The following is a 12,695-nucleotide window of genomic DNA, read 5'->3' as shown; positions in this document are numbered from 1 at the left end:
CAAATTATATTGCCATCTAATGCAGTTGCCTCAAATCTCGTACGATCCCTATAATAAAGAATTAGATCGTATGCACGGTCCCAAAAAGCAATTTACAAACAGAAGCACCATACACCTTACGTAAGATGCAGGGAGTGAGACCCACGATTTAACCCACCAAAAATATGATTCTCCATAATCCGAAATGACATGGTCGATCGTTAAGAATCACCCATAGATTGAATCAACTTTTAGAGCCAAAGAATTGTGAGGGATCCACTAAATGGCAAATCACAAATCACAAACCACATTCCATGTACACCTGAGTGCAGCTATAGCTGCACTTTTCAGCTCTCCATTACCGACTGTTCTTTTTGGTCTTGATTTGAAGAACAAATAGGGGATTTTCAGGTTTCCCCTTTTCCAGCAATGTATATTTGGTCAAATTGGGAAAATCTACAATAGCAAAAGAGAAAATTTACACATTCTGGGGTCATGGGCCTTACTTATCTTCCCTCTTGAAAAGATGCTCAAGCGGACGTGACTTTGGATTTTCACTTCCAAGACATGGAGTCAGACCAGTTCTTCACCACTGAGAATATTGTATTTGCAGAGAGGACATGTGGCATTTATCTGGAGCCATTTGACGATGCATCCGCAATGGAAATGGTGGTCGCAGGGAAGAGTGTGTAGCTCTACTCCATCCACATACTGGGAAAGACAAATACAACATTCCTACAGCAACCGCTCCATATCAGTTGGAATGCACTTCAAAGTTAATTTGGCATGTTAGGTGGAAAAGTTGACAAAATTTCACCAAACAATTTTGACAAATGGATCTTTTCTATGAAAAAAAGTAGAAATATTGATGAAATTCATAAAAAAAAAAAGGTAAAAATTACAAATTGAATGTAGAAAGGATTTGTAAATCACACACAATATTCATTCATCAGTAGAAATAAATTATCATTGATTAGGTATCTTAATATCATCATCTTTAATACAAAAATGTAAGAATATTAGCATGTTTATATGTGCTTGCACCTATCTAATTATTTGAACATATTAATAATTTTATTCACAAATATTTAAAAAATAGAAAAATATGTAAGCAACGCTGGCTTAATTTGGTTTGTATCAGTAAACAAAAAAGGCATACAGAAGAAAAAGAAAAACATATCAAGACAAAAAGGGGAATAATTTATGGGCTGCATGGCAAGATGATCATAAGGAAAGAACTAAAATGAGAGACGCTCACCGAATCCTCTGGTGGAAGAGAAATTTCACTTATGGAGTCATCAGTGTTTGGCTCCATTATTGTCACTGCAACTTCTTGATTCTTATCCAAATCAGATGTACGTGGTTGATTTATCTGACGGAACTTATGCTTGGGAAGAATCTTGATATCGTCTTCGGATGCACCTTTTTGAACCGCGACAGCATATAGAATTGCTATGATACATGGAAGGCAACAGCAGAGAGCAATGCCAATAATAAAGGCCAATGTGATGCAAAATATCGCAAAGAACACGTCGAAGGCTAGAAATACCACTGCTAACCTGCATTTCATTTAACAATAGGCATTGCTAAGAGCTTATGTGTTAATAAGAAATCAGGATTTATTATGGTCGATACACCACTCTTTGCACCTATATTTAAGGGTTTGTCAATTCGGGAACCCACAGACCTCAATTTTGTATGACTGGGCCGGGTAGAATGGCACCTATTCAAAACCTATCAAAAGCCAAGCTCGGTCTTGACATAGTGATGATATAGAAATATTCCTTGAATGGTACATGTTCAATGGTCCGACAATGATAAGGTGATACTTAATTGTCAAAAAAGCCGGTGATAATTGTAATTGAGAGGAAGCACACAATACCACCTCAAACACCAGATATAATACTTAACATGTGTTTATGTATAAAACACAACTTCAGGCTTGGAGAAGTTTGTTTTCAATGTTTCCTAAAGTAAAAAACTGTAAGAATAAGAACTGGTATGCAAAAATTACCTTGATATCACATAGTGACGATATACAGCTACTATATCCTGCTTTTAATTGTTACAATAAAGAGCCATATGGCTACAAGGAGACGCATTTGTAACAAATTTCCAAGGAGATATATTAATGTCCTAGTGAAGCAATATCAATCTACCATCTCCATCTACCCACCAATTTACTTTACCAAATAAACAAGTCAAAATTTGTGTCTCTGATTCTCTACTCCAGAGTAATCCCTGATTTAGCCCGAGTCAGATCAACATAAATGGATTTTCCCAAGAGTTTTATACTATTATAGTTCCACATGTTCTGATTTCAACATATTACAAGTATTTACCATTTAATCATTTTTCTTTTCCAAGGCTACTTGACTACACTGGAAGGTTCCATATTTAAAATGAAACTTTTGAGGTATAGCTCTTACCAGTAGAGACGTGGAGCATCTTGCAGAAGCGCTTGGCCACCGACAACGATCCAATAAAATCCAATCACCCACCAGAAGAATGAAACCACCGTATTCATTGACTCCAACCTTTTTGTGACACTGAAGAAGTCAAGAGTTGTCATGGACAAAAATTAAAAAAGAAGAAGAAAAGAAAAGCAAATGCTAATATATTATTCCTTTTTCTTGTTTTTTTTTTGCATTTTATTCTTATAATAAATGTTGAGGACTGATGATATCATCTCTTGAGCCCTAGACCTTTGGCCTAAAGTGCGTGCCGTGGTTCCTTTCCATGAAGCAACTGGGTTACAGTATATTAGAATGGACACCTCCTAGTTTTGATGTATCTGTGTGGCATGTCAGCATATCATTCAAAACAATTCTTTCTAATGCCCAATAACCAACATAATGAACATATTTTTGTTCAAGGCACACAAATACTTCTCACATGGTGTCCATGATTGACAAAATGATTTGTTTAATTGTGCTTGAAGCTTCAAAGCGCCTAAACAATAAAAATATAACCATCTTTTTGTGATTGACTTCCTGATCTTCCTGATGATAGATCGATTGGGTGCGTGCATGGTGCATTCGGCTCAACAGCCCCTCCTTGGGTGGAGGCCTTTCAGTTTGACTGTTTTCATGGGCAAGATTCAGACAATGGACCATTTCAATGCTGAATCCCAACAGACGTCTGATTTGCCTAATTTGACACTAGTTTTGCAAAGAGAATAAAAAACCACCAAAGTAATGCCTCAAGCGATGATATGGTCAGCAGTTAAAATCCTACCTAAGGCGGCCAACCAAATTAAAAAGGTCACTTTCATGTAACACTAGGGCCCCATATAGTTGAAGCTGGAAATTCAGACAAGGACACCTAAACAAGCGCTTTATAGAACAATTTGAGAGAGAAAATAATATCTTAGCTTCTTTTTTCCGGGGAGTTCATCTTGAACACCTTGTACATTCTTTTTTCTCTTTCTTTAATAAAGTTTTGCCTATCAAAGAAAAAAAAACATCCTAGCTTCATGACCACATCCGACCATCATCCTCTAGAAAAGAGAGAGAAATGTTAGATATGTGGCTAATAAGGCTAATGATTCAATCAATCTCCCAATGAATGTGAACCCCAATGTACCCCATGAGGTGAACCCTTTGACCGATATTGGAGCATATTCTTAACAATCTGGACTGACTATGAAATCAATGGGCACCCATGAAGGCAAATCCTTTGATCGAAAATCGTATTGAACGAATGATTTTAACCATCTGTAAACAAACCCCTTTTCTTTCTTCCTTTGTATTTCTAGCCATCCAAAAAGAATAAAATTCACCTGGTGATCATGATCATAAAATTAAATTAATCTACTTGCTATCAAATCATCCGGTGGCCTCCACAAATTGATACATTTCGGATTACTACCAAGAATCACAAAACCCTAAATATGAACTTTAAACTAATTATGATCATACAATTAGACTGATCTATTGTCTATCAAATCATCAGGTGGCCCCACAAATTGAAACATTCCGAATTACCATCGAGAATCACAAAACCCCAATTGTGAACTTTAAACTAATTATGATCATACAATTAAGCTGGCCTATTGTCTATCAAATCATCAGGTGGCCCCCACAAATTGAAACATTTCAGATTACTATCAAGAATCATGAACCCCTGATTACAAACTTTAAACTAATAACGATCATACAATTAAACTTATCTATTGTCTATCACAAATCATCGGGTGACCCCACAAATTGAAACATTTGGGATTACTATAAGAATCACAAAACCCTAATTATGAACTTTAAACTAATTACGATTGTCAATCAAATCATCAGGTGGTCCCCACAAATTGAAAATTTTCGGATTATAAATCATCACAAAACCCTAATTAAGAATCTTAAACTAATTTTACCTATTTCCCCTGTTATCAGAAGAAGAGGAAATCTGATCTTCCTCATCTCCCTGACCATCACCGACCGAATTCCTCCTCCGAAACTCAAGATAAACGAAACCCACATGTAAAAGACACTGCAGGGCGTACCCAGCGATCCAAACCCTAAGAGGGGTTGATGGTCTCTCACGAATCGTCGTTGATAGCACAACTGATGAGACCAAAACGAAGGCCAAATTCCAAATTACATCGAGAAATACTACGGGCTTCGAGTATCCCCAATCAGACTGTCGATCCTCCAATTGTACGGAAGCGGAATCGCGAACCAAAATTGATGGATCGCGAATGATTCTACGACTCGTGGCGCGGCCGATCAAGAGAGAGAATCTGTTTGTGGCGTTGGAATTGTTGTTCCTTCTGTTGATAAGGTGATGGAGGAGAGGAGTGGGATCGAACCTTCGGTTTGCTGAGGAACTTTCTTCCTCCATTGCAGAAGCAATGGAGCACTTGCAGAGAGAGAGAGAGAGGCGTAAATGGTGAAGAGAGGGTTTCGTGGGTTGCTGTTGGGAATCGGACTGAAAGCCGGGTGTAGGGAGAGGAGAGAGAGAGAGAGAGAGGGGTGGAATTTATAGTAAACAAACACGTGTCACACTCCGTGTCCAATGTCCAGCCAACATTGGAGATTAACAGAATAAAAAGATTCTAGTGCCACACCAACTTTTACTAACGCCACTCCAATTCCTACTAAAGATTAGCATAGATATTGGGGTGGCATTAGCAAAAGTTATTGTGGCAATTACAGCTCTCATAATAAAAGATTTCTAGGGTTTTATAGTGTCATATGTAAAAAAATTTACGATACAAAATGAGTCAAATTTTAATGGAAATTTGAATGATTGGAGATCCAAATTTAATTGATTTGAATCTTTGGAGTAGATCTGAATAAAAAATGGGTCAGATATGGTTTGTTGTCTTTGGATTCGAGTCAGATACAAATCCATCCTTTATATCTACTTCTAAATGATATATTGTTTTGAAAATTATATTTCTAAAAAATTTAAAATATCATTTTTATACTACTTTAATAACATATGGATTCTTACAAATTAAAAGGAGTATAACGGCAAAATAGAATAGTAGAAAAATAAACAATCCGAAATTGTTTGACTCGACCCGACCCTAATCAAGCAATTGAGCCGGATCAAATCTAGATTAAGCGAAAGCAAAATGATTCAGATATGGTTTTATCTAGTAGAATTTGAGTCGGATTCAGATATGAATTCAGATCTAAATATGGATATACTCAGTTTTGACTTGAGTTCAACCAATTTTAAGCCCTAGTAAAAAAAAAAAGGTAGTTATCTGGAGTGTCTTTTGAGAACTATTCAATAAAGTGACGAGTCTTTATTTGCCAGGTGGAGGGATGACAAGGACACTCCAAACTGCCTACATGATAGACTGCCTCCTTATTTAGATTGGCAAAAAAACATGGATGTACTGAGTATGCAAATAACTCGTCAGGGCAAATGATTTGATAATGATGAATTGAGATTCCAAAAATAGAGGAAGAGGAATCACCCCTCATCATAAGGGTAGCCATAGGTGATTTGAGGGATAGAACAATACTAAAGGCAAAGTTAAACAGTATAGTAAAGATATTGGAGTGATTGAAGATAATTCGAATCAAGTCAACCCAAATAGCCAAGAAATATGTTGTTAGAAGGACAATCAATCTAATGAGATAGTTGTGATAGCACCCATGGAGATAGTAAGGGGGATTTTAGGGCCAAGAACAACCAAATAAGATGTTAGGTTGGTGTAGAGTCTTCCATTAGTTTCCACTGACACTTAGAATCATTTCTTGGAATGTGAGAGGGTTGGGGGACAAGAAGAAGAGGGCAGTGGTCAAAGCTATAATAAGATCGAAGAATCCAATGTTAGTTACCATTCAGGAATCGAAGTTAGCAGAGTGCAAGGAGGATATTATCAAAGAGCGTTGGTGGGGGATATAGGATGGGTGTTTCTCTCTACTTTAGGCACGACGGGAGGTATCATAATGATGTGGAAGAAAGATCTACTTCAAAGTGTCGGATATCATTGTGGGGGCGTTTATCATTTTAGTGTTGTGCAACTTTGTTAATGATGATTTTCAATGGGTGTTTTCAGGTGTGTATGGTCCCTCGAAAAGTAGGAAGAGGAGCCAATTTTGGGAGGAGTTAGACAATGTCATGAATCATTGGAATAGATCGTGGGTGTCAGGAGGAGACTTTAACAACATTAGATTTAGTTATGAGAAAAATGGGGGGTGAAGCAATACCAAAGGGATAAGGGACTTCAACGAGTTTGTTAATAGATACTCTCTTATGGATTTCCCATTATTAGGTAGACTGCTTATGTAATCTAATAATTAAGAAACCCTTATAATATCTAGAATAAATATATTTTTAGTGGATAGCTTATAGGAAGAGAAGTTTGATCATGTGATTCATTCAACAACTTCCAATCTTGTCGTAGATTATTTACCTATCCTTTTGGAGGCAGGCAAAACTAGAACTAAATTGTTGCCATTTAGATTTGAGAATATGTGGCTCATGCATCCAATTTTTTGGAGATGATTAATGATTGGTGGAAGGAGAGCCCATTGATAAGGAATCCAGGGAGTGTGTTCAATAATAAATTCAAGTATTTGAAAGAGAAGTTTAAGGTTTGCAATAAAGAAGTGTTGGACAAGCATGAGGTTAACAAGACGAAGATTTTCAATAAAAATTAGTTTACTTGATGCTAAAGAGGAAGTGAGAGATATGAGGATAGAGAATAAGGTGAAGAGAATAGAACTAAAATTGAAATTTCAAAACGTTGCCTTGATGAAGGAGATAAGTTGGAAACAAAAGTCTAGAATTAAATGATTGAAAGAAGGGGACAATAACACGGTTTTTTCACAAAATGACTAACTTTCATAGAAGGAGAAATCAAATCGCAAAATTATCTATCAATAGGTTATGGTAGAAGGAGATTAGGGAATGAGTAGTGAGTTACTATAAAGACTTATATAGAGAGAAAGAAAACATAAGGCCCCTCTCCGATAATTTGGAATTCAACACCTTGTCCCAAGGGAAAAAACATTGGTTGGAAAAACCAATATAGGTAAAAGAAGTGAAGAGTTATAGTTTTCTCCATGAGTGGGGATAAGGTTTCTGGATTGGATAGGTTTATCATGGATTTTTTCAAATACTATTGGGACATTGTCTTGAAAGATTTTATGGAGGTGGTTAAGGAGCTTCAAGAGATAAATTGTTTGGATTATGGATTAAATAAAATTTTTGTGGCTTTGATTTCTAAAAGAGTAGGGATTGGCAACCTTAGGGAATTTAGACCTATTAGTTTAGTTAGTTCGGTGTACAAAATCATATTGAAAGTGTTGGCTTCTAGGTTAAATAAAGTGTTGAAAAATATTATTGATTTAGAACAATGAACTTTTGTTATGGGGAGACAAATTCTAGATGGGGTGTTGGTTGCGAACGAATGTCTAGACTTGATGATTAAGGATAAGAAGCTGAGGTTGATGGGTAAGATAGATTTACAAAAAACTTGTGACCATGTAAGTTGGGACTTCTTGGAGTATATGATGGGTAGGATGAGATTTGGTAAGAGATGAATAGGATGGATCATGAAATGTATTACTACGATATCATTTTTCATCTTAGTTAAGACAGTCTAGTTGGATTTTTTAGGAGGTCGAAGGGTTTGAGACAGGGCGATCCTTGAGACTATGGGCCTATTCAATTATAGATCGATTCGTTGCACACCACCTACTACTAATTGCACTCCATAACTTAAAATTTCCCCTTTGCACTCCATTTGGATGATTGCACTCATAATAAAAATAAAAAAATTTGCACTCCTTTGTTTTTTTCTTTTTCGTACTTCTTCAACCATGCTCACATAAAAGTTGTTGGTTCAATAAAGCATACTTACAATTTAAACAAACAAAGAAGACAAAGTCACGATACCAATAATGAAGTGCAATTAATAGGTTAAATTAGATTTTATAAAAAATAAGATTATTTTTTTAAGATTGGTGTGCAACCAACTACTAGTGGTGTGCAACTAATCATTCCCCTTGCTAATATTATTGTTGTTGGTGTGTGGTCCCCAAAAGCCCATCAAAATCAATTGGCCTATCTACAATTATTGGTGTTGGTTGTGTTCTTGCTTTAGTTTGTTTTGGTGTGTAGTATTGTTTTGGTTTGTGGTGGGTGACTTCGATTCTAATAACATCTTATCCATTTGTACGGATATACAAACCTAGCAATCTAATCAGACATCCAACTACAACAACATTGAGCTGGATCAAGTACAAATGATTGGGTTAAGGCTGTCAATGGATCATATTATACTTGAAATACAATTCATTCTAATTTGATATTTGGATTTCAATAAGAATAAACTATACCCTAGTTCGATCGGCCCTAATCCGACAAAATGTGTAATTTTTTACATATTTTTTTATTATGTCAAATGATTTTGATCCGATCTGATCATTGTTGGATCGTAATATTGTTATATGTTAAAAATACCCGATTCGAAAAGGATCCAATCCAATTTTTATTGAATTAGTCCGGTTCTTGTTGGATTGGGTCTTTATCAGATCACCAATTTCTTAATCCGAATCCTAAGTTTTTGGAACGAAACTAATCATATTTCGGGTCTAATCCGATCCATTGATACCTCGAAAGAAGACAATCTCACAAAGTTGGTCCTTGTAAGATCAAGGCTGGTGATAGTGAATCATGTCTAGAAAATGTTCCATGGATTATGAACACTATGGGACCCATGTACCATTGATGGGGGATCTTGCAACTTCAAATCATGTTTTTAAATCTCGTCCATGACTGAGACGACTTGTCCGATTCGTCTCGAACTCTCAGTATCATCCACCAATGAGACGGGTTAACAAGTCATGTGAAACTTGATTTGTTTCATAAATAAGATCGAGGGTGTTCATTGTTGAATGAGATGACTCGAATAAATCAGACGACTCGATCTTGTTTATGGACGAGATGAGTTGTCAAAACGAGTTTTAAAATCATGCTTCTAATCATCCCTAGTAGCTATGGTACCTAGTTCCAGCCTGCTTGTGGTCCTCGAGATTTCCATTTGAAATTCGAAGACAATCCAACGGTATGAGCATGGTAGTACATCTTCCTTCTTTTATTGGCTTGCTGGCAAGATTTATACTTTATAGAGATTCAATGAATCACATTGAAGTACAAATTACGAAAATCTCCCTCCAGTAAAAATTAGAGAATAGAAAGGAAGGATTATATTGGCGCTTCAACTTTTACTTACAAAACACCAATCTTTTGAAATTCATTAAAGGGTAAATTACACTCTGACCCCGTAGTTTGGCATAATTCCATGTTGACCTCCTTACATTTTGATAATTGCATTTACCTCCCCTTTCACTGACGGTGTTAAAATGATAAAAACAGTCTTCAACCCATTTTTTCACAATAATATTTTTATTTAATTGAAAAATAACAAATTAAAAAACCTAAAACAAGTTTAAAAAAAAAAAAAATGCAATTGTCAAAACCTTAGGGGTCATCAGAGAATTATGCCATAACACAAGGGGTGAATGTGTAATAATCTACCCTTTAATAAGAGAATTTCTATTGCCACACCATCTCTTACTAATGCCATCCCCAGGTGTAAGCTAATTTTTTTGGTGATTTACAAATTAAATGGGATGGCGTTAGCAAAAGTTGGTGTGGCAATAGAATCTCTCTTTCCAAAACATGTTAATAGATTCTCTTAACAGTTCCGCATGTGAGTAGTTACGCCCAACGTTAAAAAATATTCAAGGACCAATCTAAGTCTACCACCTCAGCTGCCATAATATATTTGGAAGATCTCATCAATGGGCCAACACTAATAGGGCCTCAAATTCTTAGCCCAAACCTGATTAATTGACCAGGCCGGTCAAATAAAAATTCACCATTGTCTAAACCATGTCTAGCCTGCAAATATTTGGGCCTATTTACGGGTCGATCCATCCGACCAAGTGGCCGAGCCAATGTTTTTCCAATACATGAATGAGGTAATAATCAGGCCTAACAACACTGCACAAACCCAATCTTGTCCGAAAAATTGACTTGTCCGTCCGTTTCGTCCATGCCTAGTACCGAGATGACTCGGGCAATACATCTCAGTCTTGGACGTGTTTCGAAACCATGTTCAAAACTCAACTGAATAGACTCAATTGGATATTGAGGTGACTCGGTCTCAAAATTAAATGAAACCAACTTATTGGGTCAACTTGTTTACTGAGCTGAGTCAGATTGAAAATGCACCAAGTCTGATTCAGAAACTAGACCTACTTAGTTGGCTACATGTGTAATTTTTGTGCAACCACTGAATATTTTATTTATTTTAAAATTTCAAAAATTATTATTTTTCTCTAAATATTTATAAATTTAATATTTTTATTTTTTATGGAACTCATCTAGTCGTCTTGATGGACTTGTGCGTTAAGAGTCGAGTTCTAAAAATTTAAAAAAAAAAAAAATTAATGATAAACTTAATAATAAAAAACTCAAATATACTCGTTGAAAGTGCTTAGACCCATATAATTTTTCCTTATGTATCTCAATGAAAAAATCTATGGTTCTGTACACATGCCGCACCAGTTGAGTATTTTTTTAGTCAGTTTAAAAATAAATAAATAAATAAATAATGATGAAAGCACATGGTTTAGGTACGAGGCTGATGTGGCAAAGGCACATAACCAGACATCTTTTTGTTGTGTATCCCGGTGAAAAAAATCTATGGTTCTGTGCCCTTGCCATGTCAGCTGCGTACCCAACCGCATGGTTGCATTCATCACGACTCCATAAAACCAAAAACATGCATAGCTCTGCATGGCTTTAGTTTCCTTCTGTAAAATATTTCAACTCCACAAATTGGAGAGAGAGAGAGAGAGAGAGAGATTGCAATATGGAATTAAATAAATAGGCTATCCAGCCATTTTTAATACTTTCAGAATGATAATTTAAATATTTATTTTCTTATTTATTTAAACAGAAGATTTATATTCTGAAAAACATCACCCATACCCATAATTTGGATATTATTTGATTTTCTCAACAAATCAAATGAGGTGAAGGAATGTGGCGTGAGTACGACATCCATGTCTTTTCCTGAATTTTCAAATGGAGTTTGAATAGGCACCACCTGCATAAAACATAAAATAAAACAAGTAATTAATAAACTAAATATTTCATATCACATTGACATATAGCCCCATCTAATAAGTAATATAATGATTTTAAAACTCGACGAGTTAGAGCCAACTCAAAACTCATCTGACTCAACTCAACACATTTGGATTTCAAGTTGGGGTGCCAATAGCATCTCTCCTAGAATATTGTCACAACTCACAAATGCAGATTTTGTATTGCATTTCTCTGTTATTTCATTTTTTTTTTTTCAAAGCTATTTAGGATCATAATAAACTTAAGAAACAAACAATATCTAAATAGAAGAATACAAGAAGCAAAAAACTATTTTTTCATTGTTAATGAATCAAATAAAGAAACATACACATATTAGCATACAAGTGGGGCTTGATACAATTACTTTGGCTTTGTAACGAACACACGGATTTATCCATGTATATAATAAAAATGCAAAAGTACAAAAACAAAAAAAATTATAGGCAGTTAAGGGGTTTTAATGGCCAGTCGAGGTGAAGATGGGTTCAACAGGAATTGAACCTAGGTCGTGGGATCAACCCTCCATAAACCTTTACAAACTTTGCTAAGTTGGCACCTTTGAACATGCAAAAGTACCTATTATTTACAAAGGGTTTTATTAACTTGTGCCCATAGGGCCTATGTTTAGGTGCATTAAATACACTTGGAAATTGAATTTCCTACAAAAAATTACCTCAAAAGATTTTTTTTTTTATACCAGAAATACTCTCAAATGCTTATTTTCAAGGTGTATTTAATGCACCTTAACATGTGCCCTTAGGGCACATGTTAACAAAACCCATTTACAAAAGAAGGGGAGAAGAACATGATCACATACCTTATTTGGCTCCTTGAATGAGTTCATCCATCAAATTATTAGATGAAAGTGTGGTTTTTGTTGACCCAGACAAACCTATGATGTTTGGCGCAAATCAATCAATAGAGATCGTAAGACTTACAGGGTTGTTCCCAAAGTTGACAATCTGCAATTTCAACCACACCGATGAAAACAGACCCTCAAAAACCATATCCAACACCAATAGATGAGAGAGGGAAGGCACAAGAGAAATTTAAGTAGTTACCAAAATTGTGTTTTTTAGAGAATAATGAACAAG

The 12,695-nt window shown here is 35.6% G+C and overlaps 1 protein-coding gene across 2 annotated transcripts; it reads right to left on the bottom strand.

Moving 5' to 3' along the window:
- Positions 1–228: 228 nt before the first annotated feature.
- Positions 229–4,932, bottom strand: LOC147400601 (E3 ubiquitin-protein ligase At1g12760-like). 2 transcript variants are annotated; one of them, XM_086446354.1, is made up of 4 exons: positions 4,349–4,932; positions 2,409–2,516; positions 1,238–1,538; positions 229–714 (listed from the first exon to the last, which is right to left on the bottom strand). In XM_086446354.1, the coding sequence occupies exons 1-4, from the start codon at positions 4,813–4,815 to the stop codon at positions 553–555; spliced, it is 1,038 nt and encodes a 345-aa protein (XP_086302480.1). In that variant the 5' UTR covers positions 4,816–4,932; the 3' UTR covers positions 229–552. The 2 variants fall into 2 exon arrangements, with proteins under 2 accessions (XP_086302480.1, XP_086302479.1); XM_086446353.1 differs by having other exon boundaries at positions 2,409–2,528; positions 4,349–4,931.
- Positions 4,933–12,695: the final 7,763 nt, after the last annotated feature.

The sequence above is a fragment of the Akebia trifoliata genome, chromosome 6, assembly GCF_017979445.1.
Source record: "Akebia trifoliata isolate Shusen 1 chromosome 6, ASM1797944v1, whole genome shotgun sequence".
Classification (NCBI taxonomy): Eukaryota; Viridiplantae; Streptophyta; class Magnoliopsida; order Ranunculales; family Lardizabalaceae; genus Akebia; species Akebia trifoliata.
Note: the sequence above shows the minus strand (reverse complement) of the source record. Positions and strands in the feature narration are given on the sequence as shown.

Excerpts from the sequence above, each read along its gene's own strand:
- LOC147400601 (XM_086446353.1), bottom strand. The coding sequence starts at position 4,815 with ATGGAGGAAGAAAGTTCCTCAGCAAACCGAAGGTTCGATCCCACTCCT. Across the intron at positions 2,529-4,348 it reads TCTGATAACAGGGGAAATAG|TGTCACAAAAAGGTTGGAGT; the intron begins GTAAAATTAGTT and ends TGACTTCTTCAG. Across the intron at positions 1,539-2,408 it reads GATGCTCCACGTCTCTACTG|GTTAGCAGTGGTATTTCTAG; the intron begins GTAAGAGCTATA and ends AATGAAATGCAG.